We start from the raw sequence: 18,268 nt of genomic DNA on the forward strand, positions 1-18,268 counted from the left end.
ACCTATATAACGCTATTCTCTATAAACCGTACAACTTTCCAGAAGCAAACAATAGGTTTTGAAGTTTAAAAAATACCTCTGTTTATTCTTGCAAACATAAAAACTGCTAGGCAAATTAAATCTTGAAAGTTTTTCATATTTCCATCTTATTTCAAAGCTTTTTAATTGAAAATGAGTACTCATAGTAAACAGAAAATACCAGATGGCTATTGAAAATGCAGCTGTTATGCTAACCATGAAGCTAGCAGAAGTGCAGGATAATGCACTTTTTGATTGTGAAACATATTTATTTGTGAACAACTCATTGTAATATTGGTGCTTTAATACTCATTGCAAATAAAACTCATTCTGAAGTGCTAATATAGAGACATATTCTGAACATTCGTTTCAAAATTTGTGAAATGATCTATATAACGCAATTCTCTATAAACCGTACAACTTCCCAGAAGCAAACAATAGGTTTTGAAGTTTAAAAAATCCCTCTGTTTTGTTATGCAAACATAAAAATTGTTATTTTGAAACAGTTTTCCATCTTAATCCAAAGCTTTTAAATGGAAATTAGTACCCCCCCCCCTGCAGTAAACAGAAAATACCAGATGGCTCTTGCAAATGCAGCTGTTATGCAAACTAAGAAGCTAGCAGAAGTGCAGGATAATGCACTTTCTTTTGATTGTGAAACATGTTTGTGAATAACTGATTGTAATGTTGGTGCTTTAATACTCATTGCAAATAAAACTCATTCTGAAGTGCTAATATAGAGACATATTCTGAACATTAGTTTCAAAATTTGTGAAATGATCTATATAACGCAATTCTCTATAAACCGTACAACTTTCCAGAAGCAAACAATAGGTTTTTAAGTTGAAAAAATCCCTCTGTTTTGCTTTGCAAACAAAAAAATTGTTATTTTGAAACAGTTTTTCATCTTTCCATCTCAATCCAAAGCTTTTAAATGGAAATTAGTACCCCCCCCCCCTGCAGTAAACAGAAAATACCAGATGGCTCTTGCAAATGCAGCTGTTATGCAAACTAAGAAGCTAGCAGAAGTGCAGGATAATGCACTTTCTTTTGATTGTGAAACATATTTGTGAATAACTCATTGTAATGTTGGTGCTTTAATACTCATTGCAGATAAAACTCATTCTGAAGTGCTAATATAGAGACATATTCTGAACATTAGTTTCAAAATTTGTGAAATGATCTATATAACGCAATAATCTGTATAACGCAAAAGCTCTGGTCCCAAGGTGTGCGTTATAATGGTCTTCTATACATTTTCGGTATTACAGCAGAACCCAGTTTATCCGGCCCCTGTTGATCTGGATCTCCGGTTAATCTGAATCAAGTTTGTAGTGTTTGAAAAATGTTTTGCACTCATACAAATCATAAGTTAAAATTTGATTAAATGTACGTCTGCATAGATCGTACAATGAACTATAGCAATCTAAATAATATCTTGGTGTAATTGAAGGATCAGACCGAAACCACTGCTGCTGAACTATAAATGATAAAGTGATTGATTGAATAATATAAATGACTGTGGATAGGGTGAAACAATCCTGTGTTACAAAGCGTTGTTCTTTGCTGGAATAAAAGGTACGTCTGCTTTTTTAAGGATTTGCCTTGCTTATTTTCCATTCAACCCGCATCTTCCAGGTTACCTTTGGTCCCACTTGGCGAGATACTCTATACTTACAACCAGACGGCACAAACTTGAAGTCCACGGATCTGGAGGAAATGCTGAATTTAGTTCAATTTGCACTAGGTAAAGTAGTTAGTGTGCATAGGCTCTGGTTTGGTTAAAACGGTGGCCTAAATTTGCCTGTTTAGCTCCAGAAATGCACTGGCGTTCTCGTAGGAATAAGAAGTTTCGGCGCTATATTTGACTTTCACGATAAATTTGGAAACATATTTGATGTTAGATAATAATTTATAATTCATTATTATTATTCACAATTTAATGCATTATCACGAAAAAATATTTTTTTTTTGTCTTCTGGTGCAAAATTGGTTCAAGTATATAGCTGTTTCCTGAATCATGAAGACTTTCCCATAGTACAACAGGATGTGGCCCTAGGTACGATAGGATGTTGTACCTTGGGACAGCTTGGAACTTTTACTTCAAATGGCTGGCAATATTTTATTTTCAAACTGTCTGAGTTTTAAAAAATATTGGGGTATTTCAATGTGACTTTTAGATTTTAAATTTGATTCACATAATTGACGTTAAAAATTAAAATATGAAAAAGTGTCCCAAGGTACAACACTCTCCCCTACAGGAATTTTTGTCGGTAAAAGAAAAGAAAACAAAAGTAGATTAATCTAAAACTTGATCCGATCAGGAATGAAAACACCAGGTACTAAATAAAGTATTTATTATTTCTTTAATAGACTCTGATTGATACACTTCTTCATAGGTAATCATATAGTGAACCACTGATTATCCATTGATTGATATGGTGGGACGACTGTGGGTAAGCGTATTTACGTGACCCCGAAACACCCTCTCCTTTCCTTATCTTCAAAGATTGCCTAAATTGCGTTTTAAGCTCTCACGTTAGATCCCCCCCCCCTCCCCCCATCCAGGAAGATAATCTCTTCACCTCTTCCTTAAACTGCGCAGAATTGTGCCTTTTAGACATATTTTGGAAACATTTCGGGGCTCGAATATTCGTTTGAGGTTACCAAAGAAAGCTCAAAATTGAGTTTTTCGGGCTTCATTAGTTCAAGAAAATTTATGTAGAAAAGCCTCTGAATCCTTTAATTTATAAGTCAACCGAAGTTAGCTTAATATAACGTTTTTAGAACTTCGACTTCGCAAAATTTTCTGGCGAGAACCCCTTCTCTTAAGTTTTCGTTTTAGACACTGCAGTTCTTGAATTATTCTGGGAAGACTCCCCCGTCCCCTAGTTTTACATCACCAAAGACAGCCTCAAGTTTTTAAGACTCATGATTAGTAGAATTTCCGGGAAAGAGCGCTTTCCCCTAACATCGACGAAAAAGCCCAAAATCGCGTTTTTAAGGCTAATTCCAAAATCTTTACGGGAGAGGAATTTTAAAGCCTCCCTTAAGTCACTCAAAATTATCCCAAAATAAAATTCGAAAAAATGTTTGCTTCCCCACGTATAAGCGCCGCCAGTGACTTATAGATTGTTGAAGTTCGACGTTCAGTAACAGTCTAAGACTTAAGTTTTACGAAAAAAGAAAAACCACATAAATTTTTTTATTCTTTCTCGTTTTGAAACTCCTATCCTTATGATTTGTGATAAAAAAGTAAAGCATAAAATTTGAAAACGTAATCTCAAAAATAGCTAACAGGCTAACGTTCATTGTAAACGCACACACGTGTAAATAGTAATGAACAACGTTTTAACGCACAAAATTAGTAGGGTACTGCATACAGAAGGGAATACAGAGTACTTCGAAGTTACAAGGAACTCCTTTTTGAATGTAAAGTGAATAATGGAATAATTTGGCTTTTAGATGTAAAGACATGCGGTGAAAGCGTGTTTTTCGTTTTTAAGGAACTCCTTTTTCGATGTAGAAGGCAGGGGTGATTGTGTTTCGGTATTTTACCGAATTTCCGGTATTTTCAGACGTATTTCCAGTATTTTTATGTCCGAAAATACCGGAATTATGTTTTTTTTTTCTCGTTATGCTTTTATTTCCCTACCTCCGCATTTTTTTTTTAAAATATATAATACTCATCAAATATACCTGCAAGAGCCTTAAGATGGACAAATGTCAAGATAATTTGTATAACACCAGCTCAAAAGTAACTTTGTAACCCATTAAAAATTCAATCACATGTACACACAATATTTTGACTCAGAACTATTTAATACTATGGAAAAGGTGCACTTAAGTAATAGGGGCCAAAGATTACACCCCCTCCCCCCCCCCCCCCGTTTTCGCTTTGAAACTTTCAGGTATTTTTTGATGAACTCACAATCACCCCTGGTAGAAGGTTTGAGCTTATGGGTAAAGATAATATTGAAAGTAAAAAGCCTCCAATGTAGGTTCAATATTGAATCACGTATTTCTCTCAGTAGGAAAAACACATCTCTTTCTCTCTCTCCTTTGGCCTTTATAAAATTTAATCGCTCACTGGGATAAAGTAAAGTTGAGCAGTTCATGGCCTTTCGTCTATTTGAACGGATCTTTTCGTGCTTAGAAAACCCTTAGAAGCTTGCTTGGCTTTCCTCCTCCTCTGCCAGAGTCATGCTGACTAATATCTTCAGGACATCGGCAGGAACCGCTTTGGAGGACTTCTTTCTGCAAGGACAAAACTCATGAGCATGACTACTGCATCATTAACGGCCATATTCACCAGCAGAGTTGAACTTCAGGTAACGTAACTTCCGATTTAAGCATTCTGATTGGTTGGAGAAGGTTTCGATCGACGATAAAACTGTCTGAGTGAGATTCAACTCGGGTGGTGAATATGGCAGTAAGACATTTTTACTACTGGAATTTGGATTTGGAATTACTGAATCCGAGGAAGCGTTTTCAACTAGAATGTGTTCTACGAGAGTTTTCCCGAATGATAAGTAGAATAATTAAAGGATTCTTATGCTAAAATTTATAAATAAATCATTAAATATTGAAATATTCTTGAAATTTTGAAAATGTGTGCGTGGGAAAAAAACTTAGTTTAAAAATTTTTTCGAGACACATTTTGTAATAATTATTGGAAAAAATTGGTTGTTGTTATCGGGACATAGTTAATAACCACTGCCTGGGCGTTATTTCCTTATTTTTGTGTTGTTAAATCATTCAAGTGCTTGTCCGGAGATAAGGGTGCTTAGTTCGTGGTCCTCTTTGTATGTGAACCTGATTTACTTCTAGTATTTACTCTTTATTACTTAAAAAAAACTTCTTTATCGTAATTGCCTCTTTCATTTCTGTAAGACATGTGCGCATTTTACAATCTCTCATGTATTATATTTAGTAAAAGTTATTAAATAAATAATTTGTTAAAAGTTATATAGGGTGTTTCAAAAAGTATGACCCGATTTCAAATAAACTAGTATGTTGTGGCCATCACGAGACTTTCTTCTATATTTTTCCTTTTTCTGATCCCTCCCCATGCTTGACGAGGAAGCAATATTCCTAACGAAAATAAAATTACACATGCAAAAACTTGACGACCATCCCAATGTCTGAATTATTGTAAAAACAAAACAAAGAGCGAAAATTGAAAGTTACTTTAAAAGCCTTACTTGAATTAATTACAAATATTTTATTTATTAACAAACATAAGATGGCAACAGTTAAAAATTTTAAATCATTGAGATAATATTTCCGATCATTTCCATACAATTAAAATCCCGAGAAATACGCAGACGACAATCTATTACGATTTATCTTTCTTATTGTTGTATTAATAAAACTATTTTTATTCGCAAAAAAAAAAAAAAAAAAAAAAAAAAATCAACACCTCTTGGAGCGATTGGAGTCAAAATTGAACCAAAGCCTGTTTACGTATGGATTCACATATATTCCAAATTTCAACCAGAACGTAGCATTACTTTTTGAGATAGGGCACTCACAATGGAAAAAAAGAACGGGCGATTGCGCTACCCCCTTTTTAGCTGTTGACACCAAAATAAAATCAGCTCTTATACCCACTAAGGGCTACTTGTCAAAAAATTTTTGTTTGATTCCGTTCGTTATTTTTTGAGATACAGCAGTCACAATTGACGACAAAAAACGTTCTATAACTCAACCCCCATTTGAGCTATTGACACCAAAATTGAATCAGCACCTGCTCCTGTTAGGGGCAACATATGGACCAAATTTTGTTTGATTCTGCCAGTTACTTCCTGAGGAATAGCAAGCACGCGTAACTCAAAAAACGTCCCATTGCTCCACCCCCCTTGGAGGAATTCGCGCCAAAAACCAATGGGCACAAGTTCACATAGGGGCACATATGTGTACCAAATTTCGTTCAATTTCATGCGGTAGTTTTTGCTGTAGAGCGGCCACAAAAAACTGGTCACACACAGACGTAACACACACATACACACAGACATTTTCCAAAAATAGTCGAAATGGACTCAGCACACCTCAAAACGTTCGAATCCGTCAAAATTCGAAATTCGAAAATTTGCACGAATCCAATACTTTTTTCTATATATTAGATATAGAAGAAAGTAAAAATCATAAGTATTCAGATTTTAATTCGTTTCATTATATAAAGATATCGTTAGAATGGGAAAACATCGAGTTTCACGGAGTTGCTTACAGGTAGCGCTAACTCTCTTTCTTCGTCCGCCATTTCAGAGTTTGTGAAAATGGCGACTGCGCGACAAAAAATCGTATTGTGTTCTACTTTTCACGAAGTGCGAGTCCATAACAACTGTTCAGCGTGATTTTCGTCGAGAATACACTGGTGCCGAACCTCCTGCCCCGAAGATGGTATAAACAATTCAAAGAATAGTGTTGCTTGTGTAAGCAGTTGATGCAGACATGCTTGCAAAAGTTTGGGACGAATTCGACTACCGTGTAGACATGCCACGTATCCAAAAGTGGACATATTAAGCACTTTTAATTTTGCATGTGAAAAAAAAATTATTATCTATGTAATTATAAAATTAATCTGGAGTGTCTATTTTCAATAGTTTTCATAATATACGCGTTTCAACACTCTAAAAACAACAATTTCAAAACTGATGAAAAAGTACTCAAATTTGAACATATCGCTAGTCAAAATGATTCCAACTATGTGGTACTCAAATTTTAAACATTCAAATACTCAAATCAACATGTGGGCTCATTTTTGAATATGTAATAATTTTAATACTGAGTATTTTGTACTCATTTTTGAGTATGAAATAATTCAGCACACTATTTGATAAAATGGGTTCTCATATTTAAAACAAAAGGTTTCAAGAAAATTTGAAAGCATGAATGTACTCATTTTTGAAAACTTCATTTTTCTCAGTTGAAATCGGGTCAATCTTTTTGAAACACCCTGTATTTTGTGAATAAACACTATTTATACTTATTCAGTGCCCAGAACTTCCACATCGGTCCCTGTTAAGCTGATGGGTTAATGTGACAACAAAACTTGTCACAATTTCAGCAAATAATACCGAATATCAATTAACGCCGTGCATCAAACCTAGATGTCAGCACCATATAGGAAGCACGTTTTCGGAAAACCCGTTTTTCGCCCAGATGCTTACTATACGGTGCTGACATCTAGGTTTGGTGCACGGCGTTAATTGATATTCGGTATGAGGTATTATTCGCTGAAATTGTGACATGTTTTGTTGTCACATTCCCCAGCGAATGTCTGTCACGTGACAATGAGGAAAGTACTAGGTCTTCACTGAGTATTTCTGGTGAACCCAAAAAGGTGCAATCTCCGAAGCTTAGTCAGCAGGGGCGGATTCAGGGGAGGGTCAAAGGGTCAGCGGACCCCCCTGTGACAAGAATTTTATCACGATTATTATTTATTAAACTTAAAATTTGTAGGTCCGAAAAATATCAATGAAATCAATGTTACCCCCTTTTTTTTGGCTTGGTTCTGTAAGGTATTTCTTCTCAGCTCGTCATAATTCAAAGGATTGACTGAGTTCGTTTACTGGGCTAGGGTTATTTTGAGTTTTTCGTTCATTTTCAAAAGAACAATAATCTCTGAGGTGCTTAACTTTTGTTTCACAGCACTCTTCCATCTGAAACTACATGTGTGCGTAGGCTATTTCCAACTATTTTATTCCTGTACTAGTGGTACTCGCACGGCTTCGCCCGTTGTAGAAAATGAAAAGGTCATTTGGTGCGCCTACAAATATTGGATGATGAATTTGTCGCCAATTTACTATGTTTATTTGCCTACCCATGGTCACATATGGTAGTTTGCTCGTCCATGTTATTGTTATGGTAATTTGTCCGTCCACGTTATGATAATTTGCTTTGTAAAATGTTCTTAAAATTGGAAAAAAAAATCGAATTTTCCAAAAATTGCTTCGAGGTGCTCACCCCTATGGCACGAACTAATTTTGTGCCAAATTTCATGGAAGTCGGCCGAACAGTCTAGGCGCTATGCGCGTAAAAGACATCCAGACAGACAGAGATCAGGAGGCACAGACTTTCAGTTTGATTATGACAGTACAACCTCGATATCTCAAATCTCTCGGGACGGGGAAAAATTTCGAGATATTGAGTTTTCGAGTTATCAAGGTTTTTAAAAGATACACTAGTAACTCTCACATTTACACACGTACGCTATATGCATTTATATATGTACTATGCGACCACTTCAAATTACAATCAATAAAGTAGTCTTCAATATTTAACTAGATTTGAAATTTTCTAATTGTCGAAAGTGCACAGGATGAGATTTTGAAATAAACAACAATTTCAACTTGGATTTTTCACCTAAAACTTTAAAAATTCTAATTTTATCTTTAACCAGTAACCTCACATTCAAAAAGTTCTCAGCAGCCATTTTGTAGGAGTTAAAAACACTGAATGATGAAAATGAGGAACGCATTTTCCGTTTTCGCTTGAAAACTGACGGACGAAAAATCGAACCCCTTTCCTCAAAGCAACAACATGTTCGAGAAAAATGCACAAAGATTCTAAATTCTGGGGAAAACACAGCACCCCCTTCATACCAACACTCCCCTATTATCTTGCCCCAATCCCCAATTCACCAAATTTCCAAGGAAAGGGATGAAACACGTTAAGCAATTCTCTCTGGAACTGGTTTTACTACAAAAATTGCCAAAGCAAAACGACAATTGAAACTTGCTTCTGTGCAAAAATTTCGACATATCAAGGGTTTCGAAAAATAAATTTCGAGATAACTATGGAAAATACATAGGGGTTTTTATAGAAAATGCTGGGGAAAATTTTTGTTTCGAGACATCAAGGGTTTCGAGATAAGGAGGTTCGAGATATCAAGGTTTGACTGTAGTAGTAAAGAATATCTACGGTAATGTGACCAGCCTGTCTGCTTAAAGAAACGTATTTGAAGAAAATTGAAGTGAGTATGATCCATGGTACAGGCTTCGGCAGTGAAAAATTTAAGGGGGGGGGGAGTCATTTGAATGAGTTTTGATCTTCTTTGGGTGGGATGATGCTCCGTAATGAAGGGGTGCGCCATCACTCTGGAGGGGGGCAGCGTTGCTTTCCTGATACTTTTTAACGTGGGAAATGTAACGCTGACCATTGAAACTTGACCCCCCCTAATAAAAATTTCTGGATCCGCCCCTGTTAGTCAGCATTCGGTGGTAGGTTCGGCCAAACGTTTCGTACTCACCCTCCGATGCGATCAAAGACTTCCGCCAGCCTGAAGACGGTCGAGAGGTTCTCCCGGTACTTCCGGAGGAATCGGTCCAGGGGTCCGGCAGGTGGTTCGTCTTCCGCGCGAACCGAAGCCCCGTGACCCAAGAGGACTTTGCAGCAGCCGACCCGATTGCTGGAACGAGAGTAGATTGTTCTTTAAGGGGTCTAAAAGGACCCTTAACCTTCAAAATGTTCGATTTTCTGGAAAAAATATATGTTATGCCTAATTTAATTCTGAACAATTTGATACCTTATTTATTCCCATACGCAAAAAACTTTTCAAGCTATCGAAAAATTGCGTATACTTTCCCCTTAGAGATTTATGTTAACAGCAGCTGTCTATGCCTCTTTTTCTCAGGTTGCGTTTTCTCAAGTTTCTCGTTTTGCGCGCATGATATCTCAGAATTTTTTTAATATATTTCCGTAAATTTTTTTGTGCATGCTTGTCCGGTTTATTTTTATGATTGGAAACTAAATTTATTTACTTTTTTTTAAATTATTTAATTATTTTTTAAAATTTTGTAAGTTAATATCAAAATTTTCCAAAATCCTGGGGTAAAATGTTTTTTAAAAATTATTAACTTTTATTTTTAGTTAAAATTTAGGTTCAGATCATAAAAATAAACCAGACAAACATGTACGAAAAGTTTTACGGAAATACATAAGAAACTTTCTAAGATATCATACGCGCAAAACGAGAAACCGGCACTTGACAAAAAGTGGCTTAAACAACTGCGGTAAATATTAATTTCTATGGAGTGAAAGTTTACGCATTTTCACGATAACTTGAAAAGTTTTTTTGCGTATGGTAATAAATAAGGTATTAAATTGTTCAAGATTAAATGATGCATAACATATATTTTTTCCATAAAATTGAAAAATTTGAAGGTTAAGGGGTCCTTAGACCCCTTAAGGGGCTGTCCACAAATGATGTTGTGTTTTGAGGGGGGAGGATCGTGAAAGTGTGATAAGGGGCAAGGGGGCAACAAGGCGTGTGACATTAAGCATTTTTTATTAGAACATGTGTATGATGTGTGACATGGGGAGGGGGTAAAGGTGAAGTAGGACTCTTTGTGACAAAGAACTGCGGCATCCTTTATGGACAGCCCCTAACGGAACCGAACTCACAAGCAAAAGGGTCTGAATGACCCCTATACATATAGCAAGACACATATGGGTGATTCTCAAACTAGGAGATTTTTTTTTTTTTTTTCAAAAAATAAAATCTTAAAACGTTATGGTTATTAAAATCTTTGAAAAACTATAGGATTTGTTTAAAAATTGTCCTGCATACTTTACCTGAAGACAGTAGAGCTAATGAGTTAAATTTTCACTTAAAAAAAATCATTACTTTTAAATTAGCCATTTGTAATTGGCATGGAGAGAAATCCATGCTAATGATGCTAGTAATTTATCCATGCATTTGAACTCAAATGCGATTATAAGCCGTACAATAATTGCAACACAATATTCCTTCTGTGGCATTTAAACGTACCAAAGTTATATGTAAATCAGAAAATTTAAAAAAAATTCATTAAAAGTTTATCATAAAAATTATTATCGATTCTAATGACGAGGGCTGTTAGAAAAGTATCTTGCAAAAACCTGATGGGTATGAATCAAGTGCGTCTGCATGAGCTGACCTTGAACCTTTGTGCGCATGCGTGAATTTTTTTACTGTCGGTCAATACCGTCAATCGCTGGCAAACTGAGTTTGATTGAAATAGTGTGTAAGGCTCACGTCAGATTGTTTAATTTCAAGAAAAGTGACTGAACGACTGTAACAACTCTGTTGCATCAAATTTTACCTGAAGCTGGGAATAAGCCAAGTGGAAAACATTCGAAAGATGCAGACAGCTTTAGGAGACGTTTTCTCAGCAGATTCCTCGTACTCGATTTCGTCGTTTTTGGCGAAAATCCAGAGTCCTGTAATTCAATAGGCTCCTTGCTGCCCTGATATGTCCCCTCGCGACTTCTGCCTGTTCCTTAAACTAACAACAGAGAGGTTTTGGCTGCTTCAGTCTTTTCGTCACATTACTTGAAATAGGGAAGTTGTCGATTTTTCAATTTTATTTTTATATGATAGAGTAACATGTATAAACATCATAGGTGAAAAAATTTTTGCGATACGATAAGTAGTTTTTTTTAAATTAATTTTTAAAGTTCAAGCTCTTGTGACGTCAAATGGCATAGGAAGTGACGTCATCCCCTCTTCCGATAGGGGAGAAGCGAAGGTACTCCTACACACTAACTCCGTCAAGCTCTGTTTGCCGAATGGCGCTATTTGCCGACGGAAAAAATTCACACATGCGCAGAAAGGTTCAAAGTCATGCAAGCCCGCTTGAGTCATATCCTTCTGGTTTTATACACAAAACAATAAGGTCGAATGCTTTTCTAAGAACCCTCCTAGAATTCTTGTATTCATCTAATGTTTGATTTTTGTCTCCAAAGTCCTGCAGATGCTCCTATCTGCACGCTAATCTAAAATGGCTTGTTGTTGATCAGGAAGAACTCGTTTTTCTCAAGTTATTTGTTGTTCTTAAAAATTAAATATGGATTAGTTACCAGCTGTATGTACTTGCTTTAAATATGAGATATGGAGGACAAACCTTCATTCCGAACCAAGCATTGTTTTTATCTTTAACTAGTGGTACCCTCACGGCTTTGCCCGTAATAGAAAAATTAAAAGGTCTTTTGGCTCGCCTGTATATTTACAAATAACGTATGGTGAATTTTCTCGCCAATTGGCTTGTACCCATGTTACGGTTCCACGCTATGATAATTTCGTATCTCGCCAATTGGCTTGTGCCCATGTTACGGTTCCACGTTATGATAATTTCGTAATTTACTAGTCCATCTTATGATATTTTTGTTCTTAAAATTGGAATAGAAAAATAACCACATCGAATTTTGGAAGAATCGCTTCGAGGTGCACACCCCCTTGCTACAAACTAACTTTGTGCCAAATTTCATGAAAATCGGCCGAACGGTCTAGGCGCTATGCGCGTCACAGACATCCAGACATCCTCCGGACATAGAGACTTCCAGCTTTATTATTAGTAATAATAATAATAAAGATAAAGATAACGATAAAGAAAACGAATTTTTTGGATAAATAATCTCTTTTATTTCATTAACAAATTACGACACTTTTTTGGTCTCAGTGGCGAGTCTAATACTACTTAAAAATGAATGCCGGGGCCGGCTTTGAACCAGCGCAGACGATAATTAAATACTAGAAAGAAACATAAACTTTGCAGACGATAATTATATAAATGTTAAACAAAGCACAACCGACAAAAAATTTACAAAAAGCAGCATCCAGGTCAATTTAGAGAAGGAAAAAAGATGGTGACCTTACTTTTTGATGGCGAGTTGCAGGGCACTCAAGTCGTCATCGGTTCTTTCCTCTAAAGGCATTCCCAGCTCCAGAAGGACCTGAAACATCCAAGCACATACTGAGTTTTTTGAGCAATCACGATTGCTTATTGTTCTCATTTGACTGTTTTTGGAGCCCTATGATTTTATTTTCCCACCGCTACCCTCCGCACCATTACCGTCGACGGGCTCCTCACGATGCTGCTCCTATAGCGAAAGCCATCTCCAGGTTGCATCCATGTCCTACACACACGCATGCATACACACACCTACACACACAAACACATACACACAACTACCCACACATTCATGCCTGCACACAGACACAAACACATATGCCTACACACACATACACATCCCGCCCCCCACACATTCATATATACAACTACCCACACACTTATTCCAACACACAGACACAAACACACATGCCTACACACACATACACATAACCCCTACACACAAGCACACATACCCCCTCCCCCCCACACACAAACACACACGCCTACATACACACGCTCGTGATTGCGAAAAATATAATTTGAATTCAAGATGTCAAAATTCAAATTAATTTTTTTTTTTGTTTTTATTTATTTATTTTTTTACCTGGCAGAGGGGCCTAGTTTGGCAGTGTTGCCAGATGGTCAAATCCAGATTTCCCCAATTTCCTTCCAACTTTTCCCCAAAAAGCGATGTTTTCTATCAAAATTCCCCAACTTTTTTTTTCTTCCCATTTTCGCTTTTTTTTGTCATCTTTCTTTATCTTTATCTTTACTAATAATAAAGCTGAAAGTCTCTCTGTCTGAATATCTCTCTGTCTGTCAGGATCTCTTGTGACGCGTATAGTGCCTAGACCGTTCCGCCGATTTTCATGAAATTTGGCACAGAATTAGTTTGTAGCATAGGGGTGTGCACCTCGAAGCGATTTTTCGAAAATTCGATGTGGTTCTTTTTCTATTCCAATTTTAAGAACATTTTACCGAGCAAAATTATCATACGATGGACGAGTAAATGAACAAGCTATCATAACGTGGAACCGTAACGTGGGCAAGCCAATGGGCGAGAAATTCATCATGCATTATTTGTAAATATACAGGGGAACCAAAACACCTTTTAATTTTCTACTGCGGGCAAAGCCGTGCGGGTGCCGCTATTCATAAATACAAGAGCCTGAATGAAAGATAAGAAATAGCCAAATGTTTATTTTTCTACTTGCATTTACTACTCTGTTTCTGTATGTATATTTAAACTACGATTTTTGTATATATTTATCTAAGAACATTCTTCACCACACATATTTGTACCTGTTTCACGTATCAACTAGTTACTCACGCAGAACATAACGCGAATTCCGTAGCATAATATTCCACATAATGCGAAATGCGAATTCCATAAAGTTGAGCAAAGCTAAACCAACGCTATTTGATACAAACAATGTAACTACTACTTCTTGTCGTGAATCTAAACACGAAAGAAATTATTTTTTCCTCGAGGTTTTTTCTTTCCCCAGGTTTTTCCCAAGAAAAAAAAAATTTCCCAAAGAATTCCCCTCAAAACTCATTTCCTAAAAATTTCCCCAGAGAGCACCAGAATTCCCCAAAATGGGGAAATTTTCCCCAATCTGGCAACACTGTAGTATGGTTTAGCGTTGAACTTTTACGCTCAAGGTAGCGGGTTCAAACCCGGCTCCAGTCGGTGGGACTGGTGTGCGTCACATCAGCCGTGCTCACAAAGTCCCCCAACCCCATTCCAAATCAATGTCTGTAGGGGTGTTGGGGTAAAAAAAAAACCGAGTTGCGACGGGAGACGTGTGTTTTAATCTAATCCCCCTAAAAGACGATATAAATCTTATCGAACCAAATAAGATTGCGAAGCAATATTCGGAGGTTGACGAGCAACAGCGAACAGGGAGCAAAGTCCCCTAGTTTTGTTTTTAAAAAAACATATTTGTTTACCAGTCTTATAAGAGCGCGAGTCCCAACCTTCGTATTCAGTTGCACGTTGGTGAAAATAGAAAAATAAAACTTACGTGACGATAATTTTTGCTTCTCTTTTTCCAATTTTGCATTTCAATTGGAACTTTCAATGATAAAAAACACAATACATTAACTGATTATTTTACCTTTTAAAAACTCATTTAAAGTTCTTTTATTTATAAGCAGTAAGTTATACTGCCTTTAAACCAGGACCTTCAATGGACCAATTGAGATGCACCACTGCAACAGACTCTTTCTGGTGTGCTAAATTTATTTTAGCTACCAGTTTGATGGCATCCTCAGCTTCAACGAGATGACATTTGCCCCCAACTCGGTTATTGGCTGTTCCAGATTGATGAGTCCATAATAAGGATGAAACATGCTGAGGACATTGCAGTCTCTTTATGTTATAAACCGGGATATCGGTACATTGCATGCAGTTTTACTTAATTGGCGAATTATTTCATTGTGATTTTTAATGTTATTTAATAGCTCATTTTTTATTTTTTGAATTTATTTTCTTTTAATGCTCGATTTAATTATCCGACGATTATTTTCCATTTTAATGGAACTTTTAGTACTGTTAATGACTTGTTTTGTTTAATAGTTCGTTAAATAGGCCGAATAATGTATGGTAGTGCCAGGCAAGCACCTTTTATTCAACTGTGACCGTACGTGGTGACAATAAAAAAAGAATTGTCAAGACTGAAATTGCACCAAGTGAAGTACCTATAATAGAAAATATAAAAGACTGTTCTCTAACTTACCTCGACTACGTTTTCTGAGCCTTTAGCCGCCGCCATGTGCAGCAAGTTCCATCCGTGTCGATCAACCACTCTGTAATACAAGGGCACTTTTTAACATTCGAATTCTCTGAAAACTAAAGTTGATTACTATCGAACACGTTTATAACGAGTACAGAAGAACCTACGAATTTCCATGTTGAGTTGCACTGTCACTTTGTTTTTTGCATCTTACAAACTTACATACAGTAGGCGCCGTTTATGTGGTCACGGTTAATGTTATCATTCGCTTAATGTTATCAGAATCACGAAGTCCCGGAACACTTGTATGTTAACACACGTTAAAAAAGTCGGATATTGTAATCAGCGTCTTCGTTCATTGTTATCACTTTTTCATAAACTTTCAATTTTTTTCCCCGTTTTTGTTCCTCAATTAACAGAAATGCATAGGCAAACCCTGACGAGACTAACTTTCTGTGTAGCATTTTGTGGTTTTTAATAGCAGTTCAAATTTTTTCTATGAATGAAGCTATAGAAAGTTCGCCCCCAGTGACCACAGACTCCCCTTAAGAAAACTTTCTTTTGCACTTAAATAAATTCAGTCGCTGGACATGTTGCAGGCATTGATGTAGGATTACTTCATTGTTGCCATTACTTTGTAAACTGTTAAAGAATTGTGTCAAGATTGAAAACAAAGCGAAGTTAAATTAAAATTTAAACAACTAGCAAAACCATGCTGGAAAAGAAAGAAAAGCTAAATGTGCTTTGAAACTGGTTAATGAATGTCAGGGAAAACGATCATATTTTACTTCACCTATTACTATGTGATTAAAAATTGCATAGTTTAGCTTTAACTTTTTATAATTCAGATACTTTCATTCTGTTAATTTAATAATTTATATTTTAAGACTGCGTTCAGTTGAGTCATTGTGATTTTAATTTGAAGCTGCCAAAAAAAAACCTTAATTGAAAAAAAATCATTATTTTGTGTCTCCTGGATTCTTTTCGGTTATTGTTATCAGGCGGTTATTGTTATCAAATTGTATTTGTCCCAAAGTGATCACATTAAGCTTACTCTAGATAGCTATATTAGTACATGCCATGCATACGCACATATGTATATTTTTGAATGCATGCATGTGTATGTACATATATATATCGTGTTCGTGTTTGACCTGTATGACCTCTATTTCCGCATCCGCTAGTCCTACATGTACTTCCAACTGCAAAAAGGGTTAAAATAAGACGCAGAGTTAAGAATTAAAAGTTTCAAGCGGAATAAAAAGAGTGAAAATGCGAAATCGAACTCTTTATATATGATACCTGAATCCTCATATTCAAATTAAAAAATAATAATAATAATTTGAATTTTGACATCTTGAATTCAAATTATGTTTTTCGCAATCACGAGTGTGTATGTAGGCGTGTGTGTTTGTGTGTGGGGGTATATGTATGTGTGTGCTGGCATAAGTGTGTGGGTAGTTGTGTGTATGAATGTGTGTTTGGGGGAGGGAATGTATATGTGTGTGTAGGCATATGTGTTTGTGTCTGTTTGCAGGCATGAATGTGTGGGTAGTTGTGTGTAGGTGTATGTGTGTGTATGTGTTTGTATGTGTGTGTGGGGGGGGGTATGTGTATGTGTGTGTAGGCATATGTGTTTGTGTCTGTGGGGGGGTATGTGTATGTAGGCATATGTGTTTGTGTCTGTGTGCAGGCATGAATGTGTGGGTAGTTGTGTGTATGTGTGTAGGTGTATGTGTGTGTATGTGTTTGTGTGTATGTGGGGGAAGGGGTATGTGTTTGTGTGTGGGGGTATGTGTGTTTGTGTGTAGGGGGTATGTGCATGAGTGTAGTCATGTGTGTTTGTGTCTGTGTGCAGGCATGAGTGTGGGTAGTTGTGTGTAGGTGTGTGGTGGGGGGTATTTGTATGTGTGTAGGCATATGTGTTTTGTCTGTGTGTAGGCATAAGTGTGTGAGTAGTTTTGTGTATGTGAATGTGTAGGTGTGTGTGTATGTAGGCGTGTGTGTTTATGTGTGGGGGTTATGTGTGTTTTTGTGGGGGTATGTATGTTTGTATGTAGGGGGTATGTGTGTAGTCATGTGTATTTGTGTCTGTGTGCAGGCATGAGTGTGGGTAGTTGTGTGTAGGTGTGTGATGGGGGGTATGTGTATGTGTGTTTAGGCATATGTGTTTTGTCTGTGTGTAGGCATAAGTGTGTGAGTAGTTTTGTGAATGTGTAGGTGTGTGTGTGTGTATGTAGGCGTGTGTGTTTATGTGTGGGGGTTATGTGTGTTTTTGTGGGGGTATGTATGTTTGTGTGTAGGGGGTATGTGTGTAGTCATGTGTATTTGTGTCTGTGTGCAGGCATGAGTGTGGGTAGTTGTGTGTATGTGTGTAGGTGTGTGGTGGGGGGTATGTGTATGTGTGTGTAGGCATATGTGTTTTGTCTGTGTGCAGGCATGAGTGTGTGGGTAGTTGTGTGTATGTGAGTGTGTGTGTGTTTGTGTATGTGTGTAGGTGTATGTATGTGTGTGTAGGTGTATGTATGTATATATGTGTGTGTGTAGGTGCGTGTATGTATGCGTGTAGGTGTAGGATATTGACAAAACCTGGAGACGGTTTTCGCTAGAGGTGCAGCATCGTGAGGAGCCGGTCGACGGTGATGGTGCGGAGGGTGGCGGTGGGAAAATAAAATCATATTAACGCCAAAAACATACAAGTGAGAACAATAAGCAATCGTGATTGCTCAAAAAAAAAAATCACGCGTCAAAAAATGAATTAATTAATAAAATGATAATAATAATAATTCTAACATAAAAATATTGACATCAGTATGATCAATTTTCAGCGAGATATGAAACGCAGCGTTTTGTGAC

At 36.7% G+C, this 18,268-nt stretch overlaps 1 protein-coding gene across 1 annotated transcript in view; it reads right to left on the reverse strand.

Moving 5' to 3' along the window:
• Positions 1-4,137: 4,137 nt before the first annotated feature.
• The window catches only part of LOC129226179 (uncharacterized), a 47,007-nt gene continuing 32,876 nt past the window's right edge, over positions 4,138-18,268 (reverse strand). Inside the window, exons 5-8 of the mRNA XM_054860779.1 lie at positions 15,416-15,485; positions 12,659-12,735; positions 9,272-9,430; positions 4,138-4,275 (exon numbers count right to left, since the gene is read on the reverse strand). Coding sequence (XP_054716754.1) covers positions 4,182-4,275; positions 9,272-9,430; positions 12,659-12,735; positions 15,416-15,485 — 400 coding nt within the window. The 3' untranslated portion in view covers positions 4,138-4,181. The remainder of the gene's footprint in view (positions 4,276-9,271; positions 9,431-12,658; positions 12,736-15,415; positions 15,486-18,268) is intronic.

Source organism: Uloborus diversus, chromosome 7 (assembly GCF_026930045.1).
Source record: "Uloborus diversus isolate 005 chromosome 7, Udiv.v.3.1, whole genome shotgun sequence".
In the NCBI taxonomy this organism is placed as follows: domain Eukaryota; kingdom Metazoa; phylum Arthropoda; class Arachnida; order Araneae; family Uloboridae; genus Uloborus; species Uloborus diversus.